A 24500-nucleotide genomic window follows, 5' to 3' on the forward strand; every position below is an offset into this window, starting at 1 on the left:
TACAACACATTATAAATTAGCAATAAACTTACACTAATTTATTGTAACTCTGGTAACTCTGAATCCGTAAGTACAATCAGCAATCTGCATGTCTAATTACATTCAATCTGCATGCTCAGTGAGCACTTACCAAGCAAGCATCATTGAGCAGTTAACAAGCAGCAGTGATCTGTTACTAGGCAGCAGCAAGCAGTTGCCATGCAGCAGCAAGCAGTTACCAGGCAGCAGCAAGCAGTTGTGAGAGTCTGACAGTCTTTTCACTGTCTATCAACTGCTTGTGGAAAAGCGCCCACATGCTGACATCAGCTGCTAATGTTCTACATGGTTGGGGAGGTGGAAAAGTGGTTAACAGCAGGTCCTGTAGTTACTAACATTATTAAGGCCTCCTTTCCATGAGCAGTTGAACTGTGTGCTCAGCAGTTACCAGGCAGCAATGAGCAGTTACCAAGAAGCAGTGAGCAGTTACCAAGAAGCAGTGAGCAGTTACCAGGCAGCAGTAAGTAGTCTGTGGAAAAGAGGCCTTAATACATGGATCCCACAGACCCTCCCATGGCCATGTGTTCCTCTGCCAAATTGTTCTGTCACTTTCCTTTGATTGGTTCTGAGGTGCATGTGGTTTGCTGTAGATGTGCTTGACTGAGATTATAACCATCTCATTTACTATCTCTGCTCTCCATATACATACATGTATGCACATACGCATACTTGGCTTTCATGCATACACTATTAGCATACACAAATATACAGGAACTACAAAAAAAAAAAACACATTCACATGCACAACAAATATTTGAAAGTAAGGCCCGGTTCACACTTGCGTTCCAGGTCCGGTTTCCCCGGACCCGGAACGCACCGTATACTGTACAAACGGACCCGGATGTGAATGGATACATTGTTGTTCAATGCATCCATTCACACCCGTCCGTCTGTCAGGATCCGGTCTGCGGTCCGGGCTGCGTTCAGGATTTTTCCAACATGCAGCATTTTTCCGGAACGCAGCTCTGGCCGCCGCACCTGACCCGGAACCTGTCCATTTTTTCCGCACCATAGGAAGTGATGAGAAACGGAAGTTTCTCATCACACTGGCAATAGGAATGGGTGCTTACGGCACCCGCCCTTTGCCACAGGGGTCCAGGCATGGACAGATTGGGGGGGGGGGGAGACGGCAGCGCTGACAGGACAAAAGCCCAGGTATGTTTATTATTGTATTGTGGGCTGTTGTCCTGTACTGTGTGCGCTGTGTTCCACCCCCCAACTCCCCCCATGCCTGTCTGTGCTGCCGCGCCTGTTTAAAGTACAGTATCGGCAATCCGGAAGTGTTACTTTCCGGATGCCAAACTGATACTTTTTTGTCCGCAACCTGACCGGATCCTGAGGGAGCCGTACGGCCCCAGTATGGGACCCGGACCCCCCGGACCCGGACGTACGGCCCGGTTTCACACAAAACGCAAGTGTGAACCGCGCCCAATATAAGCACCATAAGTTTAAAGTGATGTTAAATATGGTAACGGGTAGAGAGAGGCACCCGCTGTCTACCTGCTTGCTCTACTTACTCTTTGGTGTGACTGGGCGTTGCTCCTGTGGGTTTTGGTCCGATGCAGTGGGCTGGTTGGGAGGGGCAGGAGGTTTATCTTTTTCTAATGGAAAAAAAGACAATAAATAAATAAGTGTATCAAATGAAATGAAGGTCCTCATACTTCTCTTTCTTTGCGGTGGTCAATGAGGTGCTAATATGTCAGGCTTGCATGCACTCTTTTTTAATTTTTTTTAATTGTTTTTGCAAAAAATAAAACAGTTAAGAGCAACACAACCCAGCTGACTGTGCAGGATGCAATAAAGGCATATCTGAGGTTCATCCATAAAAAAAAATACAAATTGCAAACATTGCAGTGAGAATGTATCCATAGGGATACGTTAATAGCAGCAGCGCTTCGCTGATTGCCAGCGATTAAGGTAGGACCAGGAAGAGGCGAGAGAGGCTGCAGCCTCAGGGCGCAGTGTAGGAGGGGCACACGACTCACTCAGCTATCTTTCCCCTATTGTGTTTTAAGCAGAGAGAAATAAGGAAAGGAGATACATGGTAGTGACTGCAAGCCAGATAACTAGATATTAAGGTGTTGGGGGAGGTTGGGGGACCTGGGGCACCGCTTAGTCTAATAGCAATCAGTGTGTGATGGCTAGAGACGGCTCACTCTGTTCGCCGGCATCTGACAGCTGGCGGGGAATAATGTGTGTTCGCGTTGGCAGGCGAACACATGGCATGTTCGACCTTCCCCCTGTACCAGTGGCGTAGCTAAGGAGCTGTGGGCCCCGATGCAAGTTTTACAACGGGCCCCCCAAGCACTCTATACATAACAATTGATATGGCGCACCAAAACCTGCCAATGGCAACTACAGTGTCAGAGGTGCAAGAAGGGGATGGGGAACAGTTTGTTAATGATAGCCACTATTCAAAGTATCTGTATCTTACCAAGCAAGCATCATTGAGCAGTTAACAAGCAGCAGTGATCTGTTACTAGGCAGCAGCAAGCAGTTGCCAGGCTGCAGCAAGCAGTTGTAAGAGTCTGACAGTCTTTTCACTGTCTATCAACTGCTTGTGGAAAAGCGCCCACATGCTGACATCAGCTGCTAATGTTCTACAAGGTTGGGGAGGTGGAAAAGGGGTTAAAAGCAGGTCCTGTAGTTACTAACATCATTAAGGCCTCTTTTCCATGAGCAGTTGAACTGTGTGCTCAGCAAGCAGTTACCAGGCAGCAGTGAACAGTTACCAAGGAGCAGTGAGCAGTTACCAGGCAGCAGTAAGTAGTCTGTGGAAAAGAGGCCTTAATACATGGATCCCACAGACCCTCCCATGGCCATGTGTTCCTCTGCCAAATTGTTCTGTCACTTTCCTTTGATTGGTTCTGAGGTGCATGTGGTTTGCTGTAGATGTGCTTGACTGAGATTATAACCATCTCATTTACTATCTCTGCTCTCCATATACATACATGTATGCACATACGCATACTTGGCTTTCATGCATACACTATTAGCATACACAAATATACAGGAACTACAAAAAAACAAAATAAAAACACATTCACATGCACAACAAATATTTGAAAGTGAAAGAGAGGATGGAACCGCTCACCCCAAAAGAGCAGTGCCAGACCATGATAGCTAGTCCCATGCAAACTTGAAACAACAAAAGGGTCCGCACCATGCTCCTAAGATCCTTTGTCTTTATTATTGGACGTATCCAAATAGGTCAACACACAAATCCAGCTGACATGTTTCGGACCCACTGGTCCTTAATATGATTAAGGACCAGTGGGTCCGAAACATGTCAGCTGGATTTGTGTGTTGACCTATTTGGATACGTCCAATAATAAAGACAAAGGATCTTAGGAGCATGGTGCGGACCCTTTTGTTGTTTCAAATATTTGAAAGTAATATACGGTAAGCACCATAACTTTAAAGTGATGTTAAATATGGTAACGGGTAGAGAGAGGCACCCGCTGTCTACCTGCTTGCTCTACTTACTTGTTGGTGTGGCTGAGCGTTGCTCCTGTGGGTTTAGGCCCGGAGCAGTGGGCTGGTTGGGAGAAGCAGGAGGTGTATCTTTTCCTAATGGAAAAAAAGACAATAAATAAATAAGTGTATCAAATGAAATGGCGTACATTTGAAATAGCTGCTACATGAAATGGGCGCGATTATCGTGTATTTAATATATCGGCTATAAATGTATTGTTACATTTATGTAGCGGTTATGTTTTACTTGTATTATTACGTGTGTTTTCAATAGCGGATGATGTGGTCTTATCGTGTGTTTAATATAGGTGCAAATTTTGGCAGACTAATTTTTCAATCAGATAAGCGGCTACAGGAGGGGAAATATACCAGCCGGAGCAGCAAAAGGCAGATCAAGCACCCGGCACCAAGCGCTTATTATTGTTATGCACTCTCAGGTACATCAATGTTTAAGAAGCGCTACATTACTATCACCTGCACAGAGTACATATCCTGTTTTTCAGCAGCTCCATTAGCTTTTCATTTTGAGAGCTGTTGTAGCCGCTATTAGTACTAAATCCATCGGCTATAATTTGGGTGCCTGTCTGTAAAGTAGAACCCAGATCAGATGCGTGGTGGAGGGGGGTGAAGGGAGCTTTAGCTCCCTGCTGTGGGGTGAAGGGTGCAGCAAACCCTGACATCTGGAGCAGAGCCCTGACATCTATACAGAGAGAACAGATGCTGGATCCCGGAGACCAAATAGCGGGGGAGCTGGGTGCCGCTGCAGAACACCAGCTATATAGTGTAAATCGGGTGAGCAGAGCACACAAACTGCAGAAGAAGCTGGGAGCTGAGAACTGTGGAAGGAGCTAAGAGTCTCTGCAGTGTTATGGGGGGAAGGAAACAGAAAGCTCGGAGCTCGCTGCTCCAGATGCCCGGGGGCTCTCTGCTTCCTTTGCCCCATAACACTGCAGTGACACTCAGCTAGCCTGTGTGTTCTGCAGTTCACATCTCACTTCAGGGGAAAAAATGCTGAGGAGAAACACATGTAGCCGATGCAACTGTAGCAAATGTTTATTTTAAAAGATACATTTTGATAATGTAACCAATACGGAATGTCAACATATGCAAGCAGAGAAAACGTAAAGTTAGATCGGCAGAGGCTATAAGCTGGCAGACAGCTGAGCAGAGAGTCACAGTGGCTATAAGCTGGCAAGCAAGTGCTGCACAAAGCCTCAGCAGGTATGTGGGCTGTGCCCGCTCATAGCCACACTTACTCCAGCACCTTACCCACTGAGTGCAAACTGTACATATAGTAGATTACCGCAGCTGTGCTCCACTCATAGCAACTCTTACTCAGGTACTCTACACATGCACAAATAAAGTTATTTAGCTGTGTCTCATTTCCTTGTGCTCATATAGTCCTTAGCCGACACTTGGAGCAGCCAGCCACTGTAGGTAATGAAAACTCTCTCCCCCCTTTCTCTTTCTCCTTCTCCACCCCTCCCTCTCCCTCTTTCTCCCTCCCCCCCCCTCTCTCTCCTCCCCCCCCCCTCTCTCTCCATCACGCCCCTCTCTCTTTCTCCATCCCCCCCCCCCTCTCTCCCTCTCCCCCCTCTCTCTTTCTCACTCCCTCGCTCTTTTTTTCCCTCTCTCCCTTTTCTTCTTCCTCTCCCCCTCTCCATGAAAATGTATCCCAAAAAGGAATACCCACAAGGAAGTACTAAAACTGTGATCAAAATAGCCACCGTGAAAGTATTCATAACAGCCATAGGTGTTACTGGAGGATCATTACAGTGACCAGGCATTACTAAAACCATGATCACATTAGCAATAAGGGATAACGGAGGATAATGTATACAAAACCGCAATCACTTTAGCTGCTATCAAAGTATTCATTATGGCAAAAATTACCGGAGGATATTGTATACAAAAACTCAATCAGGTTAGCCGCTATGAAAGTATTCATTTTGTCAGTAAGGAATTACCAGAGGATAATGTATACATAACTGCAATCATGTTAGCCGCTATGAAAGCATTCAATACAGCAAGGAATTACCGGAGGATAAAGGTATACCTGCAGCCAGGTAAGGAATAGCCGCATACTAGCCCAAATTACCTGCGCAGCGATAATGACTATAGTGGTAAAATTACATTGGAGTAGTAACCGCACCCATATTACCTTGCATTATTATTAATAGACACAGACACGGAGGAGAGCAATAGCCGTAAAAATTCACTTTACATACAGTATAGCCGTTACATGCGCCCATATCATACAGTCTGCGCTGTCACAGGCTTATTTAGCCGATAAATACATTGGCTGAATAGCCGCGCCTAATTCATCTTGCGCTTTAATTAACGGCTTCGATGAAAATGAAGGTCCTCATACTTCTCTTTCTTTGCGGTGGTCAATGAGGAGCTAATATTTCAGGCTTGCATGCACTTTTTATTTAATCTTTTTATTGTTTTTGCAAAAAATGAAACAGTTAAGAGCAACACAACCCAGCGGACAGTGCAGGGTAAATGATAGTGACAGCTAACACTATACAGAGGTGAATGCAACAAGGGCATATCTGAGGTTCATCCATAAAAATACAAAAGAGCCTAGTTCATAGAAGTCAGGAAAAGCAACTTTAGGGCTACGTCACACTGGGCGCTTTACCACGGTTCCCCGTGATTTGCGCTTGCGATTCGCGTTTAATAGTACGAGAATCACAGTGCGATCATCATCAAAGCGCTTCATGCAGCAATCGCAATGGCAAAAGGTAATCGTGGTTGTGCTGCTGTGATTTCCTGTAGCCCTAGAATAATGCCCAGTGTTTTACAGGGTGCACCCCATCTGCTACAGCTTCCACACAGAACCTCCTTTACGCACTGCCCTCCTCCTGCTCTGATTCGGGCACTCCATTACTTACCACTCGCCCAGCGGCCACCACCACTAGCACCACAGTCGCTTCACTTGATGTGTTAGAGGAGATATTTACACATCAGGGTGAGGAAATGAGTGATACACAAGCATTATTGCAAGAGGATGGAGATAACAATGTTACACCTGATATGTCTCCATCAGGCGACATTACACACATGGATGTAAGGGATGATGATGATGATGTACCCACTGCTGCTTCCTTTTGTGAGGTGTCTGATACAAGTGAAGCAGTTGATGAAGACGATATGTCATGGATGTCATGTGGGTTGCCCGGAAGAGGACATGAAGAACAGGGGGACAGTTCAGATGGGGAGACAGAGAGAAGGAAGAGATGAGTTGGAAGCAGGGGTAGCTCATCACAAAGGAGCTAGTGGCACTCACTGTCAGACAGCATGGATCAGCACCTGGGGTCAGCCAGCCAACACGCCCTTCAACGCCTGCTGTTGCCACTACCAGAATGCCGTTATCCCAAAGCTCACCAGTGTGGCATTTTTTGTGTGTGTCTGCCTCTGATAACAGTGATGTCATTTACAACCTCTGCCAAAAGAAATGTAGTTGTGGGAAGTCCAACACCCACCTAAGTATAACTACTTTGCAAACACACATGATCTCCCATCGCAAACGCCTATGGGATCAACACATGAGAACAAGCAGCACACAAATTCAAAGCCACCCTCCTCCTTCTGGTCCAGCTTCTTCAGCCAAGTAAACCTCTGCTGTGTTTGTGTCCTTGCCCCCTCTCAACCACCCTCCACTCCGCCTCTCACCTTGAGCAGTTCCTGCTCATCTGCCCACAGTCAGGTTTATGTCAAGGAATTTTTTGAGCGTAAGAAGCCAATGTTTGAGAGTCACCCCCTTGCCCGGCATCTGACAGCTGGCTTGTCAGAGCTGTTAGTCCGCCAGCTTTTACCATACAAGGAGGTGGAGTCTAAGACCTTTAAAAAATGTGTTGCAAATGGGACACAGCAGTGGAAGGTACCCGGCAGCAACTTTTTCTCCAAAAGGGCAATCCCTAAGCTATACTGTAATGTGGAAAGTCAGGTCATGGCATCTCTGGCAGCACACAGTGTTGGTGCAAGAGTCCCTCTGACCACTGATACCTGGTCTGCAAAGCACCCTCAGGGCAGGTATATCACTTACACTGCGCATTGGGTAAACCTGCTGATGGCTGCCAAGAATGGAATACGTGGCTCTGCAGCTGAGTTGATGACACCACCACAATTTGCAGGCAAGCCTGCTGTCAGCTCCTCTTATCCTCCTACTCCTCCCCTATCCTCTTCACTATCCTCCTCATCTGAGTCCTCTTCTGCCGCTGCAGCTTTCTCTACAACAACTGAACCCCTATCTCCCCAAGGCCTATTCCACATTCCAGGTAGGACGGTGTCACGCCGACTTGGGGTTGACTTCCCTGAAAGCCGAGAGTCACACCGGACCAGCACTCCTGGCTGCTCTGAATGCACAGGTGGATCAGTGTCTGACTCTTCACCAACTGGAGATTGGTAAAGTGGTGTGTGACAACGGAAGCAATCTGTTGGTGGCATTGAATTTGGGCAAGTTGACACATGTGCCCTGCATGGCACATCTTTTGAATCTTATTGTACAGCGCTTTATGTGCAAGTACCCAGGCTCACAGGAGGTTCTCAAGCAGTCCAGGAAGGTGTATGAACATTTCAGGCGTTTCTACATGGCCATGGCACACTTTGCAGATATTCAGTGGCAAAACAACATGCCAGCAGTGAGGCGACTGATTCGCAACAGCCTGACTCGCTGGAATTCAACACTCCTGATGTTTGACCGCCTGCTCCAACAACAAAAAGTCATTAATGAGTATTTGTATGACCAGAGTACTAGGACAGCCTCTACCGAGCTGGGGATTCTGGGGGATTCTTGTGCCGCGTTACTGGACACTCAGGCGCAATGACTGCAGGCTCATGCATCCTTTTGAGGAGGTGACAAACCTGGTCAGTCGCACCGAAGGCACCATCAGTGACCTCATGCCAAATTCTTTCTTACTGGAGCGTGCCCTGCGAATGTGAGTACTGGATCAGGCCATAGATGAGCGTGACCAGGAAGAGGAAAAGTTGTGGTCGCCATCACCACCACCAAAGGCAGCCTTGCCGTCACCTGCTGTACCTGTGGCAACACATATAGTGGAGTCTGAGGAGGAGTCGGAGGAAAGTGGAGGTGGAAGACCAACCTGAGCAGGTGTCCCAGGGGGCTTGTCCTCAAATTTTGAGGACCTTTAGTATTGTACGTGGCTGGGGTAGGAGCAGACCTTCAATGACATCTATGAGGACCCTTCAATGACATCTATGAGGACCCTTCAATGACATCTATGAGGACAAGGAACAGGAGATGGCTAGCTCGGCATCCAACCTTGTGCAAATGGGGTCATTCATGCTGTCCTACTTACTGAGAGACCCTTGTATAAAAATGGCTCAAAGACAAGGACCTGTACTGGGTGGCAATGCTACTAGACCAGGCATGGGCAAACTTGGCCCTCCAGCTGTTAAGGAATTTCAAGTCCCACAATGCATTGCAGGAGTCTGACAGCCACAGTCATGACTCATAAAGGCAAATGCATTGTGGGACTTGTAGTTCCGTAACAGCTGGAGGGCCGAGTTTGCCCATGCCTGTACTAGACCCTCGGTATAAGTCCGGAAAGGATGCAGCATTTCCAAAAGAGATTGCAAAATATGCTGTACAATGCCTTTAAGGGTGATGTCACAGCATGACGGGAATCTAACTGGGGAAGAGGTGCAAGTAATCCTCCTCTTCCCATGGCCATGTCGGCAAGGACGGGACACTTTACAGATGTATTGGGGACAGCGACATGCGTAGTTTCTTTAGTCCAACGCATCGCCACAGCCCTACGGGATCCAATCTCAGAGAATGCCTCAACCGACAAATAGCGGACTACCTGGCCTTAACTGTGGATATCGACACTGAGGAGCGATGAACCCCTGGACTACTGGGTGTGCAGGCTTGACCTGCGGTCTGAGCTGTCACAATTTGTCATCGAACTTCTGGTTTGCCCCGCCTCAAGTGTCCTGTCAGAAAGGACTTTCAGCACAGCAGGAGGGATTGTCACTGACAAGAGACACCAAAGTGTTGATTACCTGACCTTTATTAATATGAATGAGGCATAGATCCTGGAGGGTTACTGCCTGCTGGACTCAGTCCTCACACAGCTGTCTTTCCTCTCTGCATGCTGCATGACTTCTCCACCACCACCACCACCAACTAGGATCCAAGCCGCAATGTTTTTGAACATTTTCTCAAGGTAAATCCTGAATTTTATAGGCTGCTGCTACAGCAGCAGCTGCTACAATACCTAATTTTTCAGGCTTGTTTGCATGCCTAATTTTTCTGGCCTGTAGCTGCAAAAACAAAAAAACAAAAAGGCATGTACATGTGTCAATTCCCCTTACTGATCATTACCTTTTCGTGGTGAAGCTGAATGGATTAAGAAAACAAAGGATCTTATCTCTTTGTCATAAATACCTCACAATCCTCACAAGAACTCATTTGATATCCCGTTGTAATCAATGTACCTGTACCCCTTTCTGATATTCAAGCATACAGATTATAAGATGTGTGTTCTAATATTGCCAGTCAACAGGAATACAGTCTGAAGAAAGCTTATTGGATGAGCGCTTACTCTTTTACTTTTCTGTTAGCCAATGGTATCGTTCTGATTCAAAAATTCCTGTGCATTTCAAAACACAGATGACTAATCATAATTACTTGAGATCTATGAAGTTTCCTTCCTTCAATAAGCACAAATAAAAATGTCATATTTGGTGAATGCTACATTTGCTGCGGCATGTGCGCAGTCAGGTCACACAGTAACAGGGGAACAGTAGCCAGGAAGTGCCGGGGTTGGACCACGTATGGAAGGCAGTGGCTCGTGAACAGTGGAAGGGTGTGCGGCGGCTGCAGCCTACAGAGAGAGAGACTGTGGGGAACAGGCACAAGATGGCTGCCGGGGTCCTGATGTGCTTCATCCTGAAGGACGGCACCCTTAGATGACCAGAGCAAGATGGAGGATGAGAGGATAGCGGCAGCGGGATCAGGTGAGATGTTTCACTCAAGGTGTAGTGCAGTGTACTGTCTGTAGCTGGTGGGCATCAAGGGTTAGTGTAGTGTAGTTTAGCAGGGGCTAGTGTAGCTGTGCAGTGTTGCTTAGATAGAGACAGTTGGGGGGGGGGGGGGGGGGAGGGTTCCCATTAGATGCCCCTGTATCATAGATGCTCATAGTTTTTTTTTTTTTTTCCTCCTGATTTTTGCTCTCTAAACTTAGGTGCATCTAAATCTAGGTGGTCTGGAGCATGGAGCATCTTATATGTTGAAAAATACAGTATTTTTCCTGTAGATGGCAATATCACACAGCCCCCTTACAACAGTACCTGAACAGGAAACTGGCATACTTGAGTAATGCCCATTTATGCTGCAAAAATCATTAATTGCTGTCACGGACGGTTGCGGGGCCGCAGGCGCGTCCTGTAAACGCCCGTGAAGAAAAAGCGATCGCACTCGATTCCCTGCATCGATTGCGCTTCAAATCGATACAATCTGGGTTGAGTGTGTAGGGGGAGCTGAAGTCCTTTTCTTAGCAGAGAGAGCACCATCCTAAAGGCTGGATGGCTCTTTTGATATGCTAATGAGCCTGAGCCTAATCTGCCCCGGAGAGTCCCTGGCTTCAAGCTGTGCTGATGGCCCATCCATCAGGTGTAAGGTGACAAGCACCATGGCAGAAGCAATCTAGTTGGGCTAAAAGCCAGACCCACTGGCTCATTCCCAGCAGGGGAGGCGACACCTCGCTGGCTGCTCCAAACTTCAAAGAGCCTTTGCCTGGGAATAACCTGAGTCTCATAGCATATCCATAACTTCCCAGATCTGTCATATTTCTGGGGTTCCTGAGATGGCAGCTTCGCCAAACGTGGGGGAAGTGTAGCATGAGCCCCGGTGCTGGTTCTGAGGAAGTTTCAGAACATTCTGAGGTAAGGACTGCCAGTTAGGCAGTTTGAAATTGCCCTGCTGATACCACAAGGGTCTCACCCCTCATGTTTGGTATCAGGCTGCTGGGTACATCGAGGCAGACCTGAAAATATTAATAAATCTGCCCTGACCTGTACGGTTCTGTGAGATAGAGCCCATATATGGTTACGGCATGATTTCTGGCCCCCAGGACAAGGGGAGGACTCATCTCATGTTCTAAGGGGGGGTGTGGGCCCGCCCTCACTCCCTCCTACTGAATCAGGGGCATAAGAATGGCAAAGGAGCCAAACTCAGTGTCCTCCACACTGAAACATCTTGAACTCATCAGGTGCCAGCTTGAGGATATGCTGGCATCCACCTGGTCTGAACTCTGAACTCAGATTGAAACCCAGAACTCTGATTTTCCCACAAAAAGGACATCTTTCCAGGAACTAAGTATTTTTCTCCCTTCTTTTATTTTTTGATACTGGCTATTACTGTCTTAATAATTGTGATTTTAATAATTGTCTGTATATATTAATTATTTATATTGCGTGAATAAACGACTTTCTCCGAGTCATTCACTGTCCGCTACCCTGCTTATCAGCACACACAGAACTGATCCCGGGTCTCTGAAGATACGCTACTGTTTGTTTGTTGTTGGCTAGACAGAATACTGTGTGTTTAACCGTTTTATTCGCAGGACTAGTCAGTCAGTTAGTGGGCTCCACGGTCCCATGGTAACCGCGGTGGTGGCAGTTTACTCTGAACTAGTGGGTGACGTTGTAATTACCCGTGTCTCACAGGCTCCCTTCTGAGTTGTCTGCGGCTAATTCTTAACGGTTCCTGCGCATTGACTGCGACCAGAGTTCGCACGATCCGTGCGCTGGCACCGTTTAGAAGGCTAAGTGCGGTCAGCCACTAGGGCTCCTGTGACAGTGTTAGGCAGCGGTTGGGACCTGTGTTGTGCTGAAAGTATCTACGATAGCGCTAGCGCTATCAAGAAACGAACCAATTCGTTGGTGTAGCTGGAAGGCAATATATTTTTTTATATATACAGAGAGACTGTGTAGCCAGTACCCCTCCCCAAAAGTTTTATTTTATTTGGCGTGGAAATGTCCGGGAACTACAAGAAAATGTGCCTGGCGGACCTGCAAAATCTTTGCCAAGAGAGAGGCATTGATGTCGGCCGCAAGAAACAAGGGGACCTGGTAACGGAATTGTTTCAATGGGATACCCAGCAACTGCAGGAGCTGGATGTGTCTGCTGAGGTAGACGCTGACCTATCTGACTCAAGGCAAGGGGAACCAGAGACTGAGACTCCTGACCGTACAGAGGTTGTGCATCCTGAGGGCCCTGCATCAACAGTTACGCAGGAGAATGTCAGTGTGGACCCCAACCCCAAAGTTTCTGAAAATACTCGCCCGGAACTGGCCAGTACTGGACTGTCCAGGGGTGCTGACCCGGTAATGCAGCAGGCATTACAAAAGCTGATGGAGACTGACCTGGACAAGTACATGCAGTACATGGAAGCCCGCAAGGAGCGGGAACGCCAATCTGCAGAACGCAAGGCTGCTGCTGCTGCTGCAGAACGCCACGCGGAGAGGGATGCCGCAGAGGCGCGGGAGAGACGACAGCATGAGCTCAACATGGCAAAGGTTCAACAGGCCAGCCGGAGTTCACCGCCCAGCCTCCCTGCTGAAGGAGCTGCACCACCCGTAAGTGCAAAATTTAAATTTGCTAATATTGAGAAAGACACAGACATTGACTTGTTTTTGCGGTCTTTTGAAAAAGCATGCCGTCAGTATCGTCTGTCCCAAGACCAGTGGGCCAGACATCTGACACCTTTGCTGTGCTACAAAGTGCTTGATGCCTTCGCAGAATTGCCTGCAGAGAAGGATAATGATTATGCTGCTATAAAAGACGCTATCATTACTAAGTACCAGCTGACGCCAGAAGCCTATCGGAAAAAGTTCAGCGCCTGGCAGAAAAAGCCTTCGGATTCGTACCGAGATGTGGCCAGCAGCTTGCTCACCACACTCCGCCAGTGGACACTAGGCCTCACCAAAGGGTCTTATGATGTCCTGGAGGACTTGATAGTCCTGGAACAATTTCTGAACATTTGCCCTGCTGATGTACGCCAGTTTGTGCTAGAACGCAGGCCGGCTTCAGCAACTGTCGCTGCAGACCTTGCTGAGACTTTTGCAACTACCCGGGTGGCTGATACCCGCAGAACTGTCCCATCCAGCTGGAGAGGAGGTCAGCCCAATACCTCGGCAGACCCTCCTGCCCCTGTGAGCCGTCCGCCACAGAGGCCACCCAGCGCAGCTGCTGCACCCAGGCCTGCAGCGCCTGGAGAGGTCACCTGTCACTACTGCCGCCAGCCCGGACACATGAAATTCGACTGTCCGGAGCGGAGACAGACACCACCAGCACCTGGATCATCTGCATCACCTGCACCTCACCCACAGCAGAGGCAACCCGCCAGCGAACCACAGCCTGGATCATCAGATTTTGTCCTGTTTGCACGCGGACAGGAAATCCGCGACCGAACCGACCAGCAGCAACTTGTTAGAGTGAACGGCAAAGTTGTCACCGGATTTCGAGACACCGGAGCTGACATCACGTTAGTTCACTCACATCTTGTGCCAAAGGAGAGCATCAGCTCCAGCCGATCCCTTGCCCTTACTGGAGTAGAGGGCACCCTTTTTCACATAGCCCACGCGACAGTGAAGCTGGATTGGGGAGTGGGAGGAATCCAAGAAAGGGTTGTTGGGGTTATGAAGGATCTCCCAGTCCCTGTGTTGCTGGGGACTGATTTGGGCAAGCTTGTGTCCTACTATGAACCTGCCACGACCGCCTTGTCGCTCACGGAAGGAGACGGACTCTCCACCCACCACCAGGTACTTTATACACTTGGGGGAGCACCAGGGGGAGGTGGGTTGAATGTGCCCAGTTCAAGGGTACCAGGTTCAATAGTGCCTGCTTCAAAGGCACCTGAGTTTGATGTACAGACTGTCTGTTGTGATGATGCTGTAACTGTACCTGAGTTTACTGTACAACCTGTCTGTAATGAAAAAATGTCTATACCTGTCAATGTCATTACTGCATGCAATGATGATTTGAGTAATGTCCGTCTGTGCCATTCTGACAGTGTACCTGTGCTAGCAGTACCGCGCAGCTGCACTGCTCAGAACCCGAGCTCAGAACAGGTGGAGGGGGTTCCGGCCTCCTCCCCCTCCTCTGACCGCAGGGATGAGACCTTTCAGCCGCTGGCCTCGTGTGACATGAGCCAGTTGGCTGAAACTGACAGCGCCGTATTCTTAGCCGCACTACAACGTGACCCAAGCCTGGAGGTGCTCAGGCAGCAAGCCGCTGAGCCCCTCGCAGACGGGGCCGCTTTCAAGGTGTACTGGGAAGGTGGGAGACTGTACAGTGAGTCTGTACAGCCCCCTACAGGTAGATCCCACGCGAATACCAAATGGCTTGTGGTCCCGAGTGCGTTCAGGGGACATGTGCTGAAATCCGCACATGGTAATCCTCTCACAGGGCACTCAGGGGTCCGCAAGACACTTGCCGGTATTCGGAAACAGTTTTATTGGCCCCGGATGAACAGGGATGTAGCAAACTACTGCAGAGCATGTGCCGTCTGTCAGGAGCTGGGAAGGTCCAGGGATCCCCGCGGGGTTCCCTTAGGTCCACAGCCACTTAGCAGGGGAACCCTGCGTGGGCTGGCTGTTGACCTAACCAACCCACTGCCCGTTGTCAGCAGTCCCGGCAGACACCACGTCCGACTGCAGTGGCGCAAACGCCCTGTCCAGAATGGTCCATGTCGGGTCAACCCTGAGGGTAGCAGACCGCGCCCGGTCCAGGGGAACCGAGCCACAGGCTCCAATAGGTTTTCCCGCCGCACCGGCAACCCGAGACCCGTCAGCCAGGTTGGCCGACACGCAGCGGGCAGCCGACCCCAGAACGCCAACGGGGAACTAGATCAGATCTCGCAGGTTAGCGGCAACGACACACATCTTGCTGATGAATGTCTATCTGCCTTCTCCCCAGGGAGGGCTGTCATGGACGGTTGCGGGGCCGCAGGCGTGTCCTGTAACCGCCCGTGAAGAAAAAGCGATCGCACTCGATTCCCTGCATCGATTGCGCTTCAAATCGATACAATCTGGGTTGAGTGTGTAGGGGGAGCTGAAGTCCTTTTCTTAGCAGAGAGAGCACCATCCTAAAGGCTGGATGGCTCTTTTGATATGCTAATGAGCCTGAGCCTAATCTTCCCCGGAGAGTCCCTGGCTTCAAGCTGTGCTGATGGCCCATCCATCAGGTGTAAGGTGACAAGCACCATGGCAGAAGCAATCTAGTTGGGCTAAAAGCCAGACCCACTGGCTCATTCCCAGCAGGGGAGGCGACACCTCGCTGGCTGCTCCAAACTTCAAAGAGCCTTTGCCTGGGAATAACCTGAGTCTCATAGCATATCCATAACTTCCCAGATCTGTCATATTTCTGGGGTTCCTGAGATGGCAGCTTCGCCAAACGTGGGGGAAGTGTAGCATGAGCCCCGGTGCTGGTTCTGAGGAAGTTTCAGAACATTCTGAGGTAAGGACTGCCAGTTAGGCAGTTTGAAATTGCCCTGCTGATACCAAACATGAGGGGTGAGACCCTTGTGGTATCAGGCTGCTGGGTACATCGAGGCAGACCTGAAAATATTAATAAATCTGCCCTGACCTGTACGGTTCTGTGAGATAGAGCCCATATATGGTTACGGCATGATTTCTGGCCCCCAGGACAAGGGGAGGACTCATCTCATGTTCTAAGAGGGGGTGTGGGCCCGCCCCAGCAGCTGCTACAATACCTAATTTTTCAGGCTTGTTTGCATGCCTAATTTTTCTGGCCTGTAGCTGCAAAAACAAAAAAACAAAAAGGCATGTACATGTGTCAATTCCCCTTACTGATCATTACCTTTTCGTGGTGAAGCTGAATGGATTAAGAAAACAAAGGATCTTATCTCTTTGTCATAAATACCTCACAATCCTCACAAGAACTCATTTGATATCCCGTTGTAATCAATGTACCTGTACCCCTTTCTGATATTCAAGCATACAGATTATAAGATGTGTGTTCTAATATTGCCAGTCAACAGGAATACAGTCTGAAGAAAGCTTATTGGATGAGCGCTTACTCTTTTACTTTTCTGTTAGCCAATGGTATCGTTCTGATTCAAAAATTCCTGTGCATTTCAAAACACAGATGACTAATCATAATTACTTGAGATCTATGAAGTTTCCTTCCTTCAATAAGCACAAATAAAAATGTCATATTTGGTGAATGCTACATTTGCTGCGGCATGTGCGCAGTCAGGTCACACAGTAACAGGGGAAAAGTTGCCAGGAAGTGCCGGGGTTGGACCACGTATGGAAGGCAGTGGCTCGTGAACAGTGGAAGGGTGTGCGGCGGCTGCAGCCTACAGAGAGAGAGACTGTGGGGAACAGGCACAAGATGGCTGCCGGGGTCCTGATGTGCTTCATCCTGAAGGACGGCACCCTTAGATGACCAGAGCAAGATGGAGGATGAGAGGATAGCGGCAGCGGGATCAGGTGAGATGTTTCACTCAAGGTGTAGTGCAGTGTACTGTCTGTAGCTGGTGGGCATCAAGGGTTAGTGTAGTGTAGTTTAGCAGGGGCTAGTGTAGCTGTGCAGTGTTGCTTAGATAGAGACAGTTGGGGGGGGGGGGGGGGAGGGTTCCCATTAGATGCCCCTGTATCATAGATGCTCATAGTTTTTTTTTTTTTTTCCTCCTGATTTTTGCTCTCTAAACTTAGGTGCATCTAAATCTAGGTGGTCTGGAGCATGGAGCATCTTATATGTTGAAAAATACAGTATTTTTCCTGTAGATGGCAATATCACACAGCCCCCTTACAACAGTACCTGAACAGGAAACTGGCATACTTGAGTAATGCCCATTTATGCTGCAAAAATCATTAATTGCTGTCACGGACGGTTGCGGGGCCGCAGGCGCGTCCTGTAAACGCCCGTGAAGAAAAAGCGATCGCACTCGATTCCCTGCATCGATTGCGCTTCAAATCGATACAATCTGGGTTGAGTGTGTAGGGGGAGCTGAAGTCCTTTTCTTAGCAGAGAGAGCACCATCCTAAAGGCTGGATGGCTCTTTTGATATGCTAATGAGCCTGAGCCTAATCTGCCCCGGAGAGTCCCTGGCTTCAAGCTGTGCTGATGGCCCATCCATCAGGTGTAAGGTGACAAGCACCATGGCAGAAGCAATCTAGTTGGGCTAAAAGCCAGACCCACTGGCTCATTCCCAGCAGGGGAGGCGACACCTCGCTGGCTGCTCCAAACTTCAAAGAGCCTTTGCCTGGGAATAACCTGAGTCTCATAGCATATCCATAACTTCCCAGATCTGTCATATTTCTGGGGTTCCTGAGATGGCAGCTTCGCCAAACGTGGGGGAAGTGTAGCATGAGCCCCGGTGCTGGTTCTGAGGAAGTTTCAGAACATTCTGAGGTAAGGACTGCCAGTTAGGCAGTTTGAAATTGCCCTGCTGATACCACAAGGGTCTCACCCCTCATGTTTGGTATCAGGCTGCTGGGTACATCGAGGCAGACCTGAAAATATTAATAAATCTGCCCTGACCTGTACGGTTCTGTGAGATAGAGCCCATATATGGTTACGGCATGATTTCTGGCCCCCAGGACAAGGGGAGGACTCATCTCATGTTCTAAGGGGGGGTGTGGGCCCGCCCTCACTCCCTCCTACTGAATCAGGGGCATAAGAATGGCAAAGGAGCCAAACTCAGTGTCCTCCACACTGAAACATCTTGAACTCATCAGGTGCCAGCTTGAGGATATGCTGGCATCCACCTGGTCTGAACTCTGAACTCAGATTGAAACCCAGAACTCTGATTTTCCCACAAAAAAAAACCGCGGTGGTGGCAGTTTACTCTGAACTAGTGGGTGACGTTGTAATTACCCGTGTCCCACAGGCTCCCTTCTGAGTTGTCTGCGGCTAATTCTTAACGGTTCCTGCGCATTGACTGCGACCAGATACCCATCTTTCTATAGTTACATTGTATTACACAGGGCGACTTTTTCTGCTGAACGGAGCTGCTGACTTTGAGAAAAAGTCGCCCTGTGTAATACAATGTAACTATGGAAAGATGGATATCATTTTAAAGCTCTCTTTCTCCTCTTTCTGACGACACCTAAATCGTCATTCTACGCCTTTTAGTTTTCTCTATATACGCGATCGAAATCGTGTCAGCTGCAATTTCAATCGCGAAAATAGCGAAAACTAAAAGGCGTAGGGCGGCAGTTTATATATCATTGGAAAGAGGAGAAAGAGAGCTTTAAAATGATATGCATCTTTCCATAGTTTCTGCACTGCTCGGAGTCCCTTTCAACTGTTTTTTTTTTGTGGTACGGTACCTGAAGAAACTGAGACTTAGGCCTGCTTTAGGTAGATAGTTAGGAACTGTTTTTAGCAAGTGACACTGGATTGATACTGCAGTGCAGCAAGACTTGAGGCTCTGCTGTAAACTGCCCACGTCTAGGGTTGATCCTGCAGTTCAGCATGACTTGTTCGCTCTGCTGTGTCTGCTAATGGCTAAGAGTGATTCTGCAGTTCAGTATGACTTGGAGGCTCTACTGTAAACTGCCATCAGGTAGAGGTGTCCTGTTGGACAGAAGTGGGGACTCTGGGGTATAGGGTACCCCGTATATTGCAAATCTTGCTGTGTTTGTAACTGTTCCTGTTAATACTTTCCAGTAAAGAAAGCTTTGGTTGCACTAAGCTGGTGTCTGTGTCGCCTTCCTTGTTCCGTGACTTCGCTGTATCCTGGGGTACCCATCGGTACACGATCTTACACTTTCCTTTGATTGGTTCTGAGGTGCATGCGGTTTGCTGTAGATGGGCTTGACTGAGATTATAACCATCTCATTTACTATCTCTGCTCTCCATATACATACATGTATGCACATATGCATACTTGGCTTTCATAAATACACTATTAGCATACACAGAGATACAGGAACTACAAAAAAACAAAATAAAAAAAACAAACACATTCACATGCACAACAAATATTTGAAAGTAATATAAGCACCATAACTTTAAAGTGATGTTAAATATGGTAACGGGTAGAGAGAGGCACCCACTGTCTACCTGCTTGTTCTACTTACTTGTTGGTGTGGCTGAGCGTTTCTCCTGTGGGTTTAGGCCCGGAGCAGTGGGCTTGGTGGGAGAGGCAGGAGGTTTATCTTTTCCTAATGGAAAAAAAGACAAATAAATAAGTGTACAAAATGAAATAAAGGTCCTCATACTTCTCTTTCTTTGAGGTGGTCAATGAGGTGCTAATATTTCAGGCTTGCATGCATGTTTTTAAAAAAAATTTTTTATTGTTTTTGCAAAAAATAAAACAGTTAAGAGCAACACAACCCAGCTGACTGTGCAGGATGCAATAAAGGCATATCTGAGGTTCATCCATAAAAAAAATACAAATTGCAAACACTGCAGTGAGAATGTATCCATAGGGATACATTAATAGCAGCAGCGCTTTGCTGATTGCCAGCGATTAGGGCAGGACCGGGAAGAGGAGAGAGAGGCTCCAGCCTCAGGGCGCAGTGTAGGAGAGGCACACAACTCACTCAGCTATTATTCCCCTATTGTGGTTGAAGCAGAGAGAAATAAGAAAAGGAGATACATGTCAGTGACTGCAAGTCAGATAACTAGAGATTAAAGTGTTGGGGGAGGTTGGGGGACCTGGGGCACCGCTTAGTCTAATAGCAATCAGTGTGTGATGGCTAGAGACGGCTCACTCTGTTCGCCGGCAGACAGTTGCCGGGGAATAACGTGTGTTCGCGTTAGCAGGCGAACACATGGCATGTTCGACCTTCCCCCTGTACCAGTGGCGTAGCTAAGGAGCTGTGGGCCCCGATGCAAGTTTTACAACGGGCCCCCCAAGCACTCTATACATAACAATTGATACGGCGCACCAAAACCTGGCAATGGCAACTACAGTGTCAGAGGTGCAAGAAGAGGATGGGGAATAGAGTGGGGCCGAACCTCCGATTTTATGTTCGCGAACCGGGTTCGCGAACTTCCGCGTAAGGTTCGGTTCGCGTAAAAGTTCGCGAACCGCAATAGACTTCAATGGGGATGCGAACTTTGAAAAAAAAAATTATGCTGGCCACAAAAGTGATGGAAAAGATGTTTCAAGGGGTCTAACACCTGGGCCCCCAGGTGGAGGAGTGGGATACATGCCAAAAGTCCCCGGGAAAAATCTGGATTTGACGCAAAGCAGCGTTTTAAGGGCAGAAATCACATTGAATGCTAAATGACAGGCCTAAAGTGCTTTAAAACATCTTGCATGTGTGTACATCAATCAGGTAGTGTAATTAAGGTACTGCTTCACACTGGCACACCAAACTCACCGTGTAACGCACCGCAAACAGCTGCTTGTGTAGTGACGGCCGTGCTGGACTGGTGCGCACCATGGCGAGAACAGGTATGCAGTGGCGGGTTCACTGAACAGAACAGGTATGCAGTGGCGGGTTCACTGAACAGAACAGGTATACAGTGGCGGGTTCACAGAACAGGTATGCAGTGGCAGGTTCACTGAACAGGTATACAGTGGCGGGTTCACTGAACACAACAGGTATGCAGTGGCGGGTTCACTGAACAGGAATACAGTGGCGGGTTCACTGAACAGAACAGGTATGCAGTGGTGGGTTCACTAACAGGTATGCAGTGGTGGGTTCACTGAACAGGTATGCAGTGGTGGGTTCACTGAACAGGTATGCAGTGGTGGGTTCACAGTACAGGTATGCAGTGGTGGGTTCACAGAACAGGTATGCAGTGGTGGGTTCACAGAACAGGTATGCAGTGGTGGGTTCACAGAGCAGGTATGCAGTGGCGGGTTCACTGAACAGGTATGCAGTGGTGGGTTCACTGAACAGGTATGCAGTGGTGGGTTCACTGAACAGGTATGCAGTGGTGGGTTCACAGTACAGGTATGCAGTGGTGGGTTCACAGAACAGGTATGCAGTGGTGGGTTCACTGAACAGGTATGCAGTGGTGGGTTCACAGAACAGGTATACAGTGGTGGGTTCACTGAACAGGTATGCAGTGGCGGGTTCACTGAACAGGTATGCAGTGGCAGGTTCACTGAACAGGTATGCAGTGGCAGGTTCACTGAACAGGTATGCAGTGGCGGGTTCACTGAACAGGTATGCAGTGGTGGGTTCACTGAACAGGTATACAGTGGTGGGTTCACAGTACAGGTATGCAACAGAACAGGTATGCAGCCAGGAACAAGCTAAGCCTAACTAATCTTACCCTATGAGAGACCGTCTGCAGCAGCTCGCCCTACTCTCACTAACGCAGGCACACGAGTGAGCGTAATGGCCGCCGATGCCTGCCTTTTATTAGGGGGGAGTGGCTCCAGGGGCTAGTGTAGCCTAATTGGCTACACTGGGCCTGCTGACTGTGATGTAGAGGGTCAAAGTTGACCCTCATGGTGCATTATGGGGCGAACCGAACTTCTGCAAAAGTTCGCCTGCGGAACGCAAACCACTGAAGTTCGCATGGAACCGTTCGCAGGCGAACCGTTCGGCCCAACTCTAATGGGGAACAGTTTGTTAATGATAGCCACTATTCAAAGTATCTGTAGAAGTGATTATTATGTGCACAGGACCAATAGAGAGCTAATACTGTAGTTGAGGGAAGGCCCTCTGGCACAAGGGCCCCGATGCAGTCACAACCTCTGCAACCCCTATTGCTATGCCCCTGTCCTGTACATAATCATTATGAAGCCAAACTTAGACCCCTTACCTCAAAGTTAGCAGACACAAAGCAGCCAAACAGCATACCCTCCCACCTGGACACCCCCTCCCACTCCCCCTATAAAAAAGCTAGCACAGCAGCCATCTTAGGCTCATTCTGAGGCTGCTGTGTGAGTGAAAGCAGGAAGAGAGCTGCTGAGGATAGGGAAAGTGGTAGCTAACAGCTGAAGCTGTGTTCTTGGTTCTCACTGCCTTACTTGCTGTGAAAGCACCCCGAAGAGCATACATGTATGGCTTTCATGCATACACTATTAGTATACACAGATAAACAGGAATTACAAAAAAAAAAAAAAAATTCACATGCGCAAAAAACAAAAACAAGTAATAAAAGCACCATAAGTTTAAAGTGATATTAAATATGGTGACGGGGAGAAAGAGGCACCCACTGTCTACCTGCTTGCTCTACTTACTCGTTGGCGTGGCTGGGCGTTGCTGCTTTGAGTTGGGATCCGGAGCAGTGGGCTCGGTGGAAGAGGCAGGAGGTGTAACTTTTCAAAATGGAAAAAAAGACAATAAATAAATAAGTGTAGGAAATGAAATAAAGGTCCCCATACTTCTCTTTCTTTGAGGTGGTCAATGAGATGCTAATATTTCAGGCTTGCATGCACTTTTTTTTAATTTTTATTGTTTTTGCAAAAAATAAAACAGTTAAGAGCAACACAACCCAGCAGACAGTGCAGGGTAAATGATAGCGACAGCTAACACAGTACAGAGGTGGATGCAACAAGGGCATATCTGAGGTTCATCCATAAAAATACAAAAGAGCCTACTTCACAGAAGTCAGGAAAAGCAACTTTAGGGCTAAGTCACACTGGGCGCTTTACCACGGTTCCCCGTGATTTGCACTTGCGATTCACGTTTAATTGTACGAGAATCACAGCGCGATCATCATCAAAGCGCTTCATGCAGCGATCACAATCGGAAAAGCTGCAGTGAGATTGTATCCATAGGGATACATTAGCAGCAGTGTTTTGCTGATTGCCAGTGATTAGGGCAGGACCAGGCAGAGGGGAGAGAGGCTCCAGCCTTAGGGCGCAGAGTAGGAGGGGCACACAACTCATTATTGTGTTTGAAGCAGAGAGAAATAAGAAAAGGGGATACATGGCAGTGACTGCAAACCAGATAACTAGAGATTAGGGTGTTGTGGGGATAGGGGCCCTGGGGCGCCTCTTAGTCTAATAGCAATCAGTGTGTGACAGCTAGAGATGGCCCAAACTGTTCGCCAGCAGACAGTTACCGGCCAATACGGTGTGTTCTATACATCATCATCATGGAGCCAAACTTTGACCCCTTACCTCACAGTTAGACACAAAGCAGCCAATAGCATACCAGGATTACAGGGTGCACCCCATCTGCTACAGCTTCCACACAGAACCTCCTTTACGCACTGCCCTCCTCCTGCTCTGATTCGGGCACTCCATTACTTACCACTCGACCGGCGGCCACCACCACTAGCACCACAGTCGCTTCACTTGATGTGTTAGAGGAGTTATTTACACATCAGGGTGAGGAAATGAGTGATACACAAGCATTATTGCCAGAGAATGGAGATAACAATGTTACACCTGATATGTCTCCATCAGGCGACATTACACACATGGATGTAAGGGATGATGATGATGATGTACCCACTGCTGCTTCCTTTTGTGAGGTGTCTGATACAAGTGAAGCAGTTGATGAAGACGATATGTCATGGATGTCATGTGGGTTGCCCGGAAGAGGACATGAAGAACAGGGGGACAGTTCAGATGGGGAGACAGAGAGAAGGAAGAGATGAGTTGGAAGCAGGGGTAGCTCATCACAAAGGAGCTAGTGGCACTCACTGTCAGACAGCATGGATCAGCACCTGGGGTCAGCCAGCCAACACGCCCTTCAACGCCTGCTGTTGCTTGCCACTACCAGAATGCCGTTATCCCAAAGCTCACCAGTGTGGCATTTTTGTGTGTCTGCCTCTGATAACAGTGATGTCATTTACAACCTCTGCCAAAAGAAATGTAGTTGTGGGAAGTCCAACACCCACCTAAGTATAGCTGCTTTGCGAACACATAGGATCTCCCATCACAAACGCCTATGGGATCAACACATGAGAACAAGCAGCACACAAATTCAAAGCCACCCTCCTCCTCCTGGTCCAGCTTCTTCAGCCAAGTCCACCTCTGCTGTCCTTGTGTCCTTCGCCCCTCTCAACCACCCTCCACTCCGCCTCACACCTTAAGCAGTTCCTGCTCATCTGCCCACAGTCA

At 48.4% G+C, this 24500-nt stretch overlaps 1 protein-coding gene across 4 annotated transcripts in view; it reads right to left on the minus strand.

Moving 5' to 3' along the window:
- The window catches only part of LOC137525521 (uncharacterized), a 476821-nt gene that overhangs the window by 105155 nt on the left and 347166 nt on the right, over positions 1 to 24500 (minus strand). For 2 of the 4 annotated variants that reach the window (XM_068246645.1, XM_068246644.1), the window contains exons 14-17: positions 22668 to 22745; positions 19597 to 19680; positions 3523 to 3606; positions 1554 to 1637 (exon numbers count right to left, since the gene is read on the minus strand). In XM_068246645.1, the coding sequence (XP_068102746.1) occupies positions 1554 to 1637; positions 3523 to 3606; positions 19597 to 19680; positions 22668 to 22745 (330 nt within the window). The remainder of the gene's footprint in view (positions 1 to 1553; positions 1638 to 3522; positions 3607 to 19596; positions 19681 to 22667; positions 22746 to 24500) is intronic. The other 2 variants (XM_068246647.1, XM_068246643.1) reach the window with 2 other exon arrangements.

Source organism: Hyperolius riggenbachi, chromosome 7, assembly GCF_040937935.1.
Source record: "Hyperolius riggenbachi isolate aHypRig1 chromosome 7, aHypRig1.pri, whole genome shotgun sequence".
Classification (NCBI taxonomy): Eukaryota; Metazoa; Chordata; class Amphibia; order Anura; family Hyperoliidae; genus Hyperolius; species Hyperolius riggenbachi.